Source organism: Oncorhynchus mykiss, chromosome 25 (assembly GCF_057628025.1).
Source record: "Oncorhynchus mykiss isolate SJ-2025 chromosome 25, ASM5762802v1, whole genome shotgun sequence".
Classification (NCBI taxonomy): Eukaryota; Metazoa; Chordata; class Actinopteri; order Salmoniformes; family Salmonidae; genus Oncorhynchus; species Oncorhynchus mykiss.
Genome location: NC_143046.1, coordinates 80,117,674 through 80,133,890, shown reverse-complemented (window position 1 = coordinate 80,133,890; position 16,217 = coordinate 80,117,674). Strand labels below are relative to the sequence as shown.

Genomic DNA, 16,217 nt, shown 5'->3' with positions numbered 1-16,217 from the left:
ATGTCTACTCTTTTATTCACAATCATTCACTCATGCAAGCAGCAGGGACACGTGACATTTCTATAGTAACAGACTGACATACATAGGCTTCCCTCTCAAATGGTACCGTGTTCCCTGTTTGTGTATATGAAGGGAATAGGAGTGCCATTTGGGACACATCCGTACTTTCAGCCCCTTCTATGGATGAGATAATCAGAATATGTTAAATAGAGATTACATTATAGTATGCATCCCTTGGCATTTTGCCATCTGCATGTCAGCACATACAGTATAGCCTATAGGAGGTATGAGACAGGTTTAGTACGGCAGGGCTACTGGAATGACATGCTGTCAGCCTGTTTAGTGCTGTAGTTACTGTAATGTATCCCTTGGCCTTTTGCTATCTGCAGGGCTGCCAGGCAGCCAATTAATGTATGGAGATATGTGATGTGGCAGTGACAAGTCTAGTCTCTTAGCCTGTTTAGTCTTTAGTGCCGCAGAGTTACGGGAATGACATCCTGTTCGCTGAGAGACCGTAAGCAGCAGTGACAGAGTGGTTGTGGGCCTGTTAATTAAGCACATCTACAGCCGGTCTACCTCAGCAGGGTAAAAGCACTGACACATTTATCCTGACCATAGTAGGCATCATAGGGGATTCATAGGTCTTAAAAAAAAAAAATAATGTAACATTTATTTAACTAGGCAAGTCAGTGAAGAACAAATTTTTATTTACAATGATGGTCCACACCGGCCAAACCCGGACGACGCTGGCCAATTTTGCACCACCGTATGGAACTCCCAATCATGGTCTGTTGTGATACATCTTGGTTCGAATCCAGGCTGTATGTAGTGACACCTCTTGCACTGAGATGGCCGCTGAGCCACTCTGGAGCCCTGGTGACATTCAGTGTGTCTTCCTATTCCTGGACTTAATCTCTGGAGTCTAACATCGTACCCAAACCGGCTGTGTGCCATCCTGCGCAAATTGATTTTGTCCCCCCACACCAAACGCGATCACGACACGCAGGTTGAAATATCAAAACAAACTTTGAAACAATTATATTAATTTGGGGACAGGTCAAAAAGCATTAAACATTTATGGCAAATTAGCTAGCTAGCTTGCTGTTGCTAGCTAATTTGTCCTGGGATATAAACATTGAGTTATTTTACCTGAAATGCACCAAGTCCTCTACTCCGACAATTAAACCACACTTAAAATGGTCAACCAAATCGTTTCTAGTCATCTCTCCTCCTTCCAGGCTTTTTATTCTTTGGACTTTATATGACTATTGGCATCGTTCTTTTAAAAAACCTTTTTAACTTGGCAAGTCAGTTAAGAACAAATTCTTATTGTCAGTGACGGCCTAGGAACAGTGGGTTTAACTGCCTTGTTCAGGGGCAGAACGACAGATTTTTACCTTGTCTCGGGGATTCGATCTTTCAACCTTTCGGTTACTAGTCCAACGCTCTAACCACTAGGCTACCTGCCGCCATCATAGTTAACACGACCGACCGAACTCGGTTTATCTTTCAATCAGCCACGTGGGTATAACCAATCAGGAGATGGCACGTGGGTATCTGCTTTTATAAACCAATGAGGAGATGGGAGAGGCAGGACTTGTACCGCGTTCAGTGTCACAAATAGAACTGACTTCTATTTTAGTGCTTGGCAACGCAGACGCGGTGTGGTCAGCATGTAAGACGTGGGGGTGGGGGGGGGTTATAAATTAAAAATATATAATTTTTAAGATGGTCATAGTATGTATAATTTAGCTATGTGGTTTTGAATTTGTTTTACTTTAGGTATCAAAAAGAAATACAAATTAAATATTTGTTAAAATATAGAATTTGGAATATAAGATTAGCATATTATTAGTAGCTTTGGATAGAAAACACTCTGAAGTTTCTAAAAGTGTTTGAATCATGTCTGTGAGTATAACAGAACTTATGTAGCAGGCAAAACCCCGAGGACTAACCGTTCAGAATTATTTTTTTGGTCTCTGTCTGTTCACTGAGTTCTCATTGGCAAATGAAATGTTTTCAGTTCCTACCGCTTCCACTGGATGTCACCATTCTTTGGAATTTGGTTGAGGTTATTAATTTGTGCAATGAAGATGTAGGCCATCTAGGAACTGGGTAACACTGTTGAGAGTGCGAAAAGTGAAAAGTAGCATGGTTTGTTGTCTTCCTGTATTGAACACAGATAGACCCGTCTACAATTTGATTATTAAAGTTTAAAAATACCTAAAGTTGTATTACAAAAGTAGTTTGAAATATTTTGGCAAAGTTTATAGGCAACTTTTGAAATATTTTGTAGTGACGTTGCATTTTTGGAAGCTGTTTTTTTTCTGGGTCAAGCGCGTCAAATAAATGGACATTTGGATATATATGGACGGAATTAATCGAACAAAAGGACCAATTGTGATGTTTATGGGACATATTGGAGTGCCAACAAAAGAAGCTTGTCAAATGTAATGCATATTTTATTTCTGCGTTTTGTGTAGCGCCTGCAGGGTTGAAATATGCTACACTCTTTGTTTACTGTTGTGCTATCATCAGATAATAGCATCTTATGCTTACGCTGAAAAGCCTTTTTAAAATCTGACATGTTGGCTGGATTCACAATGAGTGTAGCTTTAATTGAGTATCTTACATGTGGGATTTAATGAAAGTTTGATTTTTATATATATTTTTTTTACATTTGCCTCACTGCATTTTCCCTGTTTTTTGACCAAGTGGGACGCAACTGTCCCCTATCCTAAAGAGGTTTTATTCCCTTTTTTGGGGGGTAGGCACAAAACACCCTTCATACTTCGTACAGTTTTTGAAACCGGTACCGGTCCTGCGACACTTGTGGGGCTCGTAGTGCAAAACGGAGAACACCATCGTGTTCGTGAGAATGTCCCCTTTCCACAGTGGGGTTAGTCACATTAGTTTGTAGCCCAAACGGTTCGGACGCTACAAACAGAAGTGGGCACATTGACAAAATTGACTTCAGACGAGTCCCCTGACACTTTTGGAGGATGTAGAACAAAACAGAGAACACCATTGTGAGAGTCTCCCCTTTCCATAGACTGGTTTGCTAAAGACGTTTTCCTGAGAAGACCAATTCTCGGGATGTCTCACGGTCTGACAAACGCCGCTCTAGCTCACAAGCGGACGTGCGACACTGGTTGCGGTGGACTGAGCCGTGTCCAATGCAAAAAGGTTTAATCTAGAGATAACAAACAATGTCAACTGATATGTAATTTTGATCAACTCTAGGGGTTTACAAGCACTTTCAAAGGAGAATCTGGGTCCAGGAAGCCAGCTCCAGTGTGCATACCCTATGCAGTAGTACATTAGTGGTAAAGGAGTCATTGGAACGCAGACCGTTCCATTGACTAGTTAGGTCAGATTTGTTGAATGTGCACCAATCAAAGTGGATATTTCCCAAAATCCTTCATGATTTATGTATTGTACCAGGCCCACAATGTGGTAACTTATGTCCGATGTTGATATATTTGGCAGTTTTTGCTGCGTAACATTTAGAAGTTGTCCCTTTTCAGGTTTAGAAGAAGTGACTGCTAAATGCTAACTCCCGTTCGTTAGCATAGCTGGCATTCAGAAATCAGTGGCGGTAGTCAAAGCCATTTTTAACTGTAATGCAGTTGATTGGCTAAGATGACATGAACATGTTCTGGGGTTGACATCCATACAAGCATTGTACTCCGATTTTTATCTCAACGTGGTGTGAAATACACATACATAAACAATAGCCTAAATGTAGGATAATTTTGATGGGAGGCAATGAGGAGATTTGGGATCTTTCCCCAACGTCTCTTTCCCCCACACTTTTTCGTGTCAATTGCATTGTTTTGGCCGAGTTGGATTGCCCTCACCACATCTATGTCATCATGTATATAGTGCTTGCTGAAACTGTAGTGTTATAGTGTTGATCTGATGGAGCAGGGTTATGGTAAGGACATGCCACCCTTGTCCACAGTAGGTGTGTGTCCAGTAAGCTCAGCCAATGACGGAGGTCATCAGTGTGAAGGCTTTTGGGTAATTACTATGCGTTCTCACCACAGGGGAATGGAAGTGTGTATTTTTGTTTGTGTTTGTGTGTGTTTTCATTCACAGGAGCAGGCAGCCAGTGGCAGGACTCGCGACACTCCCCTCTATAAATTTAAATCTCTCTGTTGCTTCCCTCCAGTATCATCCTTTCCTCTCCTTCCCTCATTATCATCCTTCCCTTTCCCCTCCTTCCCTCATTATCATCCTTTCCTAATTATCATCCTACCCTCTCTTTCCCTCATTATCATCCTTCCCTCATTGTCATCCTGCCCTCTCTTTCCCTCATTATCATCCTGCCCTCTCCTTCCCTCATTATCATCCTTTCCTCATTATCATCCCGCCCTCTCCTTTCCTCATTATCATCCCGCCCTCTCCTTTCCTCATTGTCATCCCGCCCTCTCCTTTCCTCATTATCACCCCGCCCTCTCCTTTCCTCATTGTCATCCCGCCCTCTCCTTTCCTCAGTGTCATCCTGCCCTCTCCTCTCCTTCCCTCAGTGTCATCCTGCCCTTTCCTCTCCTCTCATCATCCCGCTCACTCCTCTGCTCTGCTCTCCTCTCCCTCGCTCCGACTAGACCTGTCAATCTAAGATGTATGTTTTGGCCCCCCTCGTCATTCATCTCCTCTCCTCTTTGTCCATCCTTTCATCTTTACATCCTTTGTGTTCTCATGTCCTCTCTTCGCCCATCTCTTACTCACTCCATCCCTCCTAACAATGTCCCTTGCTTTCCATTTTTCCCTTAATTTTTCTTCCCCTCTCTTCCCTTCCTCTTTTCTTTCACCAGTTTTGCTGTATTTCTACCCATAGCAGGTTGATGGGGGAAAGAAGGGATGATCAGATAGAGGGATGGAAAAGAGGGTTAAGGTAGGATTGAGTCAGTCGAGGTGGGATCAGCACAGTAGTTTCAAGGAAAAGTATTAATCTCTCCAATTTTATTTTCCTGTAAAACCTCATTTTTTTCCCTCAAATTCTGCATTGAGCTGTTTTATTAGTAAGAAGCATCTATTCAATATTTATAAAACATCAATAAAGGAGGAGATGCCCTTTACATAGAGCTGTTACTGCAAGACTCCAGGACTCTTTTCTATGTCCCAATAGCACCCTATTCCCTATGTAGTGCACTACTTTTGCCCCGGGCCCATAAGACTCTGGTCAAAAGTAGTGCACTATATAGAGGATAGGGTACCATTTGGGATTCAACCCCAGGACTCTGCTGCTGCATAATGTAATTATTTCAAACTAATTCAAATGAAGAAACTCCAGTTGATTGCGCTTTCGCTCTTTCTCTCTCTCTCTTTTTAACCATCTCTGTCTACAATAAAACATCTCTCTCTAGCTTTCTCCCTCTCTGTCATCAGTAGTGTAGAATGTATCTATGTTGTGTGTGTGTGTGTGTGTGTGTGTGTGTGTGTTAGTGATGCACGGGTCAGCTGTTTGTTCACCCGCACCTGCCCATAATTGCTAATAACCCATCTGCAACTGCCCGACCTATATGTGACAAATTGAAAATCTAATGCCTGCACCCAACCCTAATCCACTATTATAGTTAATGTGCTGTACAGTCAGATGCGCTGTACATTTTTTTGTTTTTTTTAACCTAATTTACACTGAACAAAAAATCTAAATGCAACATGCAACAATTTCAAAGATTTTACTGAGTTACAGTTCATTTAAGAAAATCTGTCAATTTAAATAAATGCATTAGGCCCTAATCTATGGATTTCACATGACTGGGAATACAGATATGCATCTGTTGGTCACAGATACCTTTAAAAAAGGTAGAGGCGTGGATCAGACAACCAGTCAGTTTCTGGTGTGAGCACCATTTGCTTCATGCAGTGCAACTCATTACATGTTGCGTTTTTATATGTTTGTTCCATATAGATGTGTTCCTGCTTCTAATTTCTGACATTTTGCTAGGCTATTTGTTAGTCAACTTGTTTATAAATTAGCCTAGCTACATTACTTGTTGACCTGGAAGAATAAATAAACCCTTGCTCACCAGAAAATGTCATAACATAAGTCAGTAAAATGAATGCTTCAATGTAGTTGACATCGGTAGAGTTATCTTTCATCTCTGCTTCTCTCGCACAGTGAAGATGTTTAGGGACCAGGGAGAAAATGCAATTATATTTTTTAAAAATGGGACAGATTTTCCATGCAAAATGTCCATATTACATCAGTTTGACCGGTTTTAAGGGAATTAAAAGCTGTGAAAACAGCCCAACATATTTCTGATAGCATTTCACTTTGGCTTAAATACATATGTTATGTGGTTGAAATAATATCAGCTTTTATTATGCTGATAAAGATAGCACCTTTACAGACAGTCCCTAAGTGCTCATTCATTCTATCAAGATGCTGAAATAAATAAATAATATTTCTCCTCTCCTGTTCCCGATTTAAACATGTACATTTGGTTTATCATTTCACTGCAAGAACTGCTTTGTTCTGCAGGAGATAATATTATACTGAACAAATATATAAACGCAACATGTAAGGTGTTGGTCCCATGTTTCATGAGCTGAAATAAAAGATCCCAGAAATGTTCCATACACACACAAAGCTTATTTCTCTCAAATGTTGGACACAGATATGTTTATATCCCTTTTAGTTAGCATTTCTCATTTGCCAAGATAATTCAGTGATGTTTAATATATGGTATGGCTGTGGTGGTTATACTCGGGTCAGAATGAGAGTCACTGAGATGGAGGGCGGGAAAACACACATAGAGAGAGAGATGTAAAGAGAGAGGGCGAACAGCTGCATTGCAGGGTAGTGGATATTCCAGAGGTTGGTCTAATCTCTCTTTCTCTTTCCCTCCCCCTTCCTCACTCTCTCTTTCTAATAGTATTATGTTGTCCCCCAGCCAGCTTGTATTTCCTAGCAGGTAGAGACTAGAGAGAGAATCATCCTCTGTGTCTTGTTATATAACTATCACCTCGTTTTGATCCTCCCACTTCAAATGAATGAAGAACCGGCCTGGGGCTGGGGTATAGGCCTGGGGCTGGGGTATAGGCCTGGGGCTGGGGTATAGGCCTGGGGCTGGGGTATGGAACTGGGGTATAGGGCTGGGATTGAGACTGGGGCTGGGGTATAGGGCTGGGATTGAGACTGGGGCTGGGATTGAGACTGGGGCTGGGGTATGGGGCTGGGATTGAGACTGGGGCTGGGGTATAGTAATGGGATTGAGACTGGGGCTATAAAAATGGATTTTATCAAAGAAAACGGCACTTCATTTGATCAATGGGTCACTCAGGAAGAGAAATAAGAGCAAGATATCAGAATGTAAGTCATAATTTTACCTTCAGATGTGAATGTGTAAAAACTGTCATGGCGGAAAATGTTTCTGTTCTTGATTGCTCTTCTCAAGCAAAAGCATGGGATTTGTTCTCTGTAATAGCTATTTTAAATTGGAAAACGTAGTTTGATTACCAAGATTCTAATCTTTTGAAGGGTGTAAGACACTTGCATTTTCAAGAATGTTTAATGTTACAAAATTGTATTTTTAGTTGTCACAAATTTCCCCTGTACGGGGATTGCAGCCATAATTAATTAACTCAGTTTTAAAATGTATGCCAAACAAAAACCATTTTTTTCAAAGTTTAACAAACCATACAACTCTATGCACAGGGACTACTTTTAACAATTTACACTGAACATTTTACAAAACGACATTTACTGGAAGAACTGCAGATGCAAACTTTGGTAACAGAATGATGATAACATCTCTGTTAAATATCTGTTCCCAATTTAGATTCACAGACACATTGGGCCACATGGAGAACTAAAGGCACAGCAACTGAAATTGACTTAGTAACAGGAAATACAGTGCCTTGCGAAAGTATTCGGCCCCCTTGAACTTTGCGACCTTTTGCCACATTTCAGGCTTCAAACATAAAGATATAAAACTGTATTTTTTTGTGAAGAATCAACAACAAGTGGGACACAATCATGAAGTGGAACGACATTTATTGGATATTTCAAACTTTTTTAACAAATCAAAAACTGAAAAATTGGGCGTGCAAAATTATTCAGCCCCCTTAAGTTAATACTTTGTAGCGCCACCTTTTGCTGTGATTACAGCTGTAAGTCGCTTGGGGTATGTCTCTATCAGTTTTGCACATCGAGAGACTGAAATGTTTTCCCATTCCTCCTTGCAAAACAGCTCAAGCTCAGTGAGGTTGGATGGAGAGCATTTGTGAACAGCAGTTTTCAGTTCTTTCCACAGTTTCTCGATTGGATTCAGGTCTGGACTTTGACTTGGCCATTCTAACACCTGGATATGTTTATTTTTGAACCATTCCATTGTAGATTTTGCTTTATGTTTTGGATCATTGTCTTGTTGGAAGACAAATCTCCGTCCCAGTTTCAGGTCTTTTGCAGACTCCATCAGGTTTTCTTCCAGAATGGTCCTGTATTTGGCTCCATCCATCTTCCCATCAATTTTAACCATCTTCCCTGTCCCTGCTGAAGAAAAGCAGGCCCAAACCATGATGCTGCCACCACCATGTTTGACAGTGGGGATGATGTGTTCAGGGTGATGAGCTGTGTTGCTTTTACGCCAAACATAACGCTTTGCATTGTTGCCAAAAAGTTCAATTTTGGTTTCATGTGACCAGAGCACCTTCTTCCACATGTTTGGTGTGTCTCCCAGGTGGCTTGTGGCAAACTTTAAACAACACTTTTTATGGATATCTTTAAGAAATGGCTTTCTTCTTGCCACTCTTCCATAAAGGCCAGATTTGTGCAATATACGACTGATTGTTGTCCTATGGTCAGAGTCTCCCACCTCAGCTGTAGATCTCTGCAGTTCATCCAGAGTGATCATGGGCCTCTTGGCTGCATCTCTGATCAGTCTTCTCCTTGTATGAGCTGAAAGTTTAGAGGGACGGCCAGGTCTTGGTAGATTTGCAGTGGTCTGATACTCCTTCCATTTCAATATTATCGCTTGCACAGTGCTCCTTGGGATGTTTAAAGCTTGGGAAATCTTTTTGTATCCAAATCCGGCTTTAAACTTCTTCACAACAGTATCTCGGACCTGCCTGGTGTGTTCCTTGTTCTTCATGATGCTCTCTGCGCTTTTAACGGACCTCTGAGACTATCACAGTGCAGGTGCATTTATACGGAGACTTGATTACACACAGGTGGATTGTATTTATCATCATTAGTCATTTAGGTCAACATTGGATCATTCAGAGATCCTCACTGAACTTGTGGAGAGAGTTTGCTGCACTGAAAGTAAAGGGGCTGAATAATTTTGCACGCCCAATTTTTCAGTTTTTGATTTGTTAAAAAAGTTTGAAATATCCAATAAATGTCGTTCCACTTCATGATTGTGTCCCACTTGTTGTTGATTCTTCACAAAAAAATACAGTTTTATATCTTTATGTTTGAAGCCTGAAATGTGGCAAAAGGTCGCAAAGTTCAAGGGGGCCGAATACTTTCGCAAGGCACTGTAGGTTGAAGCCATTAAAACTAGTTTACATACACTTAGGTTGGAGCCATTAAAACTAGTTTACATAGACTTAGGTTGGAGTCATTAAAACTCGTTTTTCAACCACTCCAAAAATGTCTTGTTAACAAACTATAGTGTTTGCAAGTTGGTTAGGACATCTACTTTGTGCATGACACAAGTAATTTTTCCAACAATTGTTTACAGACAGATTATTTCACTTATAATTCACTGTGTCACAATTCCAGTGGGTCAGAAGATAATTTACACTAAGTTGACTGTGCATTTAAAAAGCTTGGAAAATTCCAGAAAATGATGTAATTGCTTTAGAAGCTTCTGATAGGCTAATTGACATAATTTGAGTCAATTGGAGGTGTACCTGTGGATGTATTTCAAGGCCTACCTTCAAACTCAGTGCCTCTTTGCTTGACATCATGGGAAAATCAAAAGAAATCAGCCAGACCTCCACAAGTCTGGTTAATCCTTCGGAGCATTTCCAAACCCCAAGAATTTGGGGGTGTGGCCAGGCACTCGGGATGGGGGTGTGGCCAGGCACTAGGGAAGGGGGTGTGGCCAGCCACTAGGGATTGGGGAGTGACCAGACACTAGGGATGGGGGTGTGGCCAGACACTAGGGATGGGGGTGTGGCCAGACACTAGGGATGGGGGTGTGGCCAGACACTAGGGATGGGGGTGTGGCCAGACACTAGGGATGGGGGTGTGGCCAGACACTAGGGATGGGGGTGTGGCCAGACACTAGGGATGGGGGTGTGGCCAGACACTAGGGATGGGGGTGTGGCCAGGCACTAGGGATGGGGGTGTGGCCAGGCACTAGGGATGGGGGTGTGGCCAGGCACTAGGGATGGGGGTGTGGCCAGGCACTAGGGATGGGGGTGTGGCCAGGCACTAGGGATGGGGGTGTGGCCAGGCACTAGGGATGGGGGTGTGGCCAGGCACTAGGGATGGGGGTGTGGCCAGGCACTAGGGATGGGGGTGTGGCCAGGCACTAGGGATGGGGGTGTGGCCAGGCACTAGGGATGGGGGTGTGGCCAGGCATTAGGGATGGGGGTGTGGCCAGGCCAGGTTCAGGTTTGGTCCAGTCCGGTAAGTCTGTGGACGTTAACGTCAAGGCATCAAAGAAAACATAAGAAATCAAAGCCTTTACTTCAGCCTCATTAAGATGGAAAATGGTTGAAAAATGGATCTAGGCTTTCATTTCCCCAAAATATCCATATTTTTTTCAATTTGTTATTATCCTATGACTTCACATGTTGGTACTCATGGGTCCTTTTCAATGAAAATGCCTGTGTGTCATTGGGCCTTGTACTGTTGGTGTGAAAGGAGACAGAAGAGGAAAGGGTTAATGAGGGAATGGGCGTATGACCCTGTACATCGCTTGGGTTACTCACTCACTCACTCACTCACTACTAATCCAGTCACTACAACACAGTCATAATGCTCCTTCCTCTCTCTCTCTCTCTCTCTCTCGCTCTTTCTCGCTCTCTGTTTCCTGGAGCTCTGGCACATGGGCATCTCACCAGAGAGAGATGTGGGAATCTCACTATCACCTTTCTACTTCTGGCCGTCCCCTCTGACTATTCTACCCTATTTTATATTGGCTACTCTACCCTCCAACACATTTTGAACCACATGGACCTCAGTTGGAGCACAGAAAGAGAGAAGGAGAGAGAGCGACAAGAGTGAGGAGAGAGGAGAATATATCCCTCTCTCCCTCCATCCCTCCCTCTCCTGCAGGGAATTGTGGCCTATGGATCAAGGGCTAGAGGGGGAGAAGGGGTGAGAGAGAGAGTAAAAGGGAGAACGAGTGAAGGAGTGAGAGTGGGGAAGGAGAGTGTAAGAGGAAGAGTTTCTAAGTAGGGGAGAGCACTGGGCATTGAGAGAGTGAAAACGTTTGGGTATAAGGGAATAAACGGGTAACTGGGAATGCTGCAATTATGAAGCAAGTCTTACACCACTCTGCCTCTCTCTGTCCTTCCCTACTCTCTCTCGCCCCCTCTCTCTCTCTTTCTCGCTGTCTCTTTGTATCTCTATCTCTCTGATGTGGAGCAGAGCAAAGGATGAAGCAGTAGAGTAGAGAGAGAAAACATGAGGCCATTCAGTGTTGCTGGTTGAATTGTCAGTGCTTTATCATTTATTTACCAGGCTACAGGTCAGTGCTCCAGTACAGACCACACAGCCATGGTGCCATCACACTGCCACAACCACCACACCCTATACTCATTATCGCTCTCTCTCGCTCTCTCTCTCTCTATATCGCTCTCTCTATATATATATATATATCTCTCTCTCTCTCTCTCGCTCTCTCTCTCTATATATATCTCTCTCTCTCTCTCTCTCTCGCTCTCTCTCGCTATATATATATCTCTCTCTCTATATATATATATATCTCTCTCTCTCTCTCTATATATATATCTCTCTCTATCTCTCTCTCTCTCTATCTATATATATCTCTCTATCTCTCTCTCTCTCTCTCTATATATATATATATATCTATCTCTCTCTCTCTCATATCATCTGCACTTTACTATATTTAGCTTATCCTTTTCTCATCTTTGTCCTCATGCCTATTTCTCTCTCTTTTTTTTCATTCTTTCTCCCACGCCCTTGAGAAAAGAGTGATGATAGAGACAAGGTGTGATGTCACAGCTAGGGATGCACATTTTGGGGAATATTCAGAGGTGGAAACATCCCATGGGAATTAACGGAAATATATGGGAATTCATGGAAATATATGCAAATTAATATGAATAGAGTTTTTTTGCATTCTATATATTTACCATATCATATGGAGACACAAACATAAACCTTTTACCTGATCGTAAGTAGACATAATTGCAAATGATTCAAGCCTTCCAATAGAATTTTAAAAAACAATTTATCCAGGTTCAAATCTCTGTAGGTGATGGCTTTGTTTTGGAAGGTTTGGGAATCGTTTCCTTTTAGGTAGTTGTAGAATTTAATTTGGATCATTAGCGGGTACTGGCCTAATTCAGCTCTGCATGCATTATTTGGTGTTTTACGTTGTACACAGAGAACATTTTTGCAGAAGTCTCAATTTGGTGTTTGCCCCATTTTGTGAATTCTTAGTTGGTGAGTGGACCTCACAACCATAAAGGACAATGGGTTCTATAACTGATTCAAGTATTTTTAGCCAGATCCAAACTGGTATGTAAAATGTTATGTTCCTTTTTTTAAAATATATATGTTAAAGAAGGTGCGGCTCAAGCTGCGTCCCTGTCTCACCCCACGGCCCTGTGTTTTTGCCAATTTTAACCGCACATTCTCTCTATCTTTGTCTCTCTCTTTCTCTCTCTCTTTCTCTCTCTGTCTCTCACCCTTTCTATGTATCTCTACAGTGAGTGACAGCTGCTTCAGGAACCTGGCTGAGGACCGCAGTGGAGTAAACCTCAAAGATCTGGTCCACGACCCATCTCTGTGAGTACACACACGCACACAGACTGCAGGTGTTATGCCAGGTGCAGCGAAATGCTTATCCAACAGTGCTGTAGAATGTCAGAACGAGTCCATTTAACAAAGTGTATACAGTGCCTTGCGAAAGTATTCGGCCCCCTTGAACTTTGCGACCTTTTGCCACATTTCAGGCTTCAAACATAAAGATATAAAACTGTATTTTTTTTGTGAAGAATCAACAACAAGTGGGACACAATCATGAAGTGGAACGACATTGGATATTTTAAACTTTTTTAACAAATCAAAAACTGAAAAAATTGGGGGTGCAAAATTATTCAGCCCCCTTAAGTGAATACTTTGTATCGCCACCTTTTGCTGCCACCTTTTGTCGCTTGGGGTATGTCTCTATCAGTTTTGCACATCGAGAGACTGACATTTTTTCCCATTCCTCCTTGCAAAACAGCTCGAGCTCAGTGAGGTTGGATGGAGAGCATTTGTGAACAGCAGTTTTCAGTTCTTTCCACAGATTCTCGATTGGATTCAGGTCTGGACTTTGACTTTGCCATTCTAACACCTGGATATGTTTATTTTTGAACCATTCCATTGTAGATTTTGCTTTATGTTTTGGATCATTGTCTTGTTGGAAGACAAATCTCCATCCCAGTCTCAGGTCTTTTGCAGACTCCATCAGGTTTTCTTCCAGAATGGTCCTGTATTTGGCTCCATCCATCTTCCCATCAATTTTAACCATCTTCCCTGTCCCTGCTGAAGAAAAGCAGGCCCAAACCATGATGCTGCCACCACCATGTTTGACAGTGGGGATGGTGTGTTCAGCTGTGTTGCTTTTACGCCAAACATAACGTTTTGCATTGTTGCCAAAAAGTTCAATTTTGGTTTCATGTGACCAGAGCACCTTCTTCCACATGTTTGATGTGTCTCCCAGGTGGCTTGTGGCAAACTTTAAACAACACTTTTTATGGATATCTTTAAGAAATGTCTTTCTTCTTGCCACTCTTCCATAAAGGCCAGATTTGTGCAATATACGACTGATTGTTGTCCTATGGTCAGAGTCTCCCACCTCAGCTGTAGATCTCTGCAGTTCATCCAGAGTGATCATGTGCCTCTTGGCTGCATCTCTGATCAGTCTTCTCCTTGTATGAGCTGAAAGTTTAGAGGGACGGCCAGGTCTTGGTATATTTGCAGTGGTCTGATACTCCTTCCATTTCAATATTATCGCTTGCACAGTGCTCCTTGGGATGTTTAAAGCTTGGGAAATCTTTTTGTATCCAAATCCGGCTTTAAACTTCTTCACAACAGTATCTCGGACCTGCCTGGTGTGTTCCTTGTTCTTCATGATGCTCTCTGCGCTTTTGACGGACCTCTGAGACTATCACAGTGCAGGTGCATTTATACGGAGACTTGATTACACACAGGTGGATTGTATTTATCATCATTAGTCATTTAGGTCAACATTGGATCATTCAGAGATCCTCACTGAACTTGTGGAGAGAGTTTGCTGCACTGAAAGTAAAGGGGCTGAATAATTTTGCACGCCCAATTTTTCAGTTTTTGGTTTGTTAAAAAAGTTTGAAATATCCAATAAATGTCGTTCCACTTCATGATTGTGTCCCACTTGTTGTTGATTCTTCACAAAAAAATACAGTTTTATATCTTTATGTTTGAAGCCTGAAATGTGGCAAAAGGTCGCAAAGTTCAAGGGGGCCGAATACTTTCGCAAGGCACTGTATATAACAGTACCAGTTAAAAGTTGGACACCTACTCATTAAAGGGTTTTTGTTTATTTTCACTTTTTTTACATTGTTGAATAATAGTGAAGACATCAAAACTATGAAATAACCCCAATGGAAATGTGTAGTAACCAAAAAAGTGTTAAATCAAAATAAATTCTATATTTTAGAATCTTCAAAGTAGCCACCATTTGCCTTGCACACTCTTGGCATTCTCTCAACCAGCTTCATGAGAAATGCTTTTCCAACAGTATTGAAGGAGTTCCCACATATGCTGAGCACTTGTTGGCTGCTTTTTCATCACTCTGTGATCCAACTCATCCCAAACCATCTCAATTGCGTTGAGGTTGGGTGATTGTGGAGGCCAGGTCATCTGATGCAGCACTCTGTCACTCTTCTTCCTGGTCAAATAGCCCTTACACATGATAGAGGTGTGTTTTGGGTTATTCTCCTGTTGAAAAACAAATGATAGTCCCACCAAGCACAAACCAGATGGGATGGCGTATCGCTGCACAATGCTATGGTAGCCATGCTGGTTAAGTGTGCCTTGAATTTTAAATAAATCACAGACAGTGTCACAGCAAAGCACCATCACACCTCCTCCATGCTTCACGGTGGGAACCACACATGCAGAGATAATCCGTTCACCTACGCTGAGTCTCACAAAGACACGGCGGACGGAACCAAAAATCTCACATTTGGACTTATCAGACCAAAGGACAGGTTTCCACCGGTCTGATGCCCAATGATCGTGTTTCTTGGACCAAGCAAGTCTCTTTTTCTTATTGGTGTCCTTTAGTAGTGGTTTCTTTGCAGTAATTCGACCATGAATGCCTGATTCACACAGTCTCCTTTTGAAAAGTTGATGTTGAGATGTCTGTTACTTGAACTCTGTGAAGCATTTATTTGGGCTGCATTCTGAGGTGCAGTTAACTCTAATGAACCTATCCTCTGCAGCAGAGGTAACTCTGGGTCTTTCTTTCCTGTGGCGGTCTTCATGAGAGCCAGTTTCATCATAGCACTTGATGGTTTTTGCAACTGCACTTGAAGAAACGTTCAATGTTCTTGACATTGACTGTAGAAAATGCCCATGGAGTTGGTGGAAGAATCCTTTAATTCATGGCCACTTGCTCAGCTGGGCCAGGGGTGCTTTAATTAGGTCTGGTAGAAATGTCTGACAGATCTCAACTCCATAAAAGGAGGAAATCGCCATCGCCCGATCTCGCTGCTTTCTCTTCCTTAACTCCGTCTAATCCAGAAGTTCTGTGCGTCCATGAATCCACACTACCCAGTAAATATACCACTTTATAGTTAAAGGAATTCCTGTCTGTCTCATCCATTCATCTGTCACCTGGCCTGTGACCACCTGTTCACCTTGACTGTCAGTCATCCTACCTGTCCAGCCACCCACACTGATTCCACTAATCTTTCAATGGTCCTTCGAGCCAGATAATGACTGAACGACAGGTGAAAAGGAAATGGAGGAGGAGAAGGAAGAATTATCTCCACTGGAAGGAAGAAGAGAGGAGAAAAGAGCAGCTGCGGGA

General features: G+C 42.2%; 1 protein-coding gene across 34 annotated transcripts in view; it reads left to right on the top strand.

Annotated features, from left to right (window-relative positions):
* The window catches only part of LOC110504229 (gephyrin), a 119,783-nt gene that overhangs the window by 12,637 nt on the left and 90,929 nt on the right, over nt 1-16,217 (top strand). For all 34 annotated transcript variants that reach the window (XM_036962410.2, XM_036962400.2, XM_090221257.1 and 31 more), the window contains exon 2: nt 12,868-12,946. In XM_036962410.2, the coding sequence (XP_036818305.1) occupies nt 12,868-12,946 (79 nt within the window). The remainder of the gene's footprint in view (nt 1-12,867; nt 12,947-16,217) is intronic.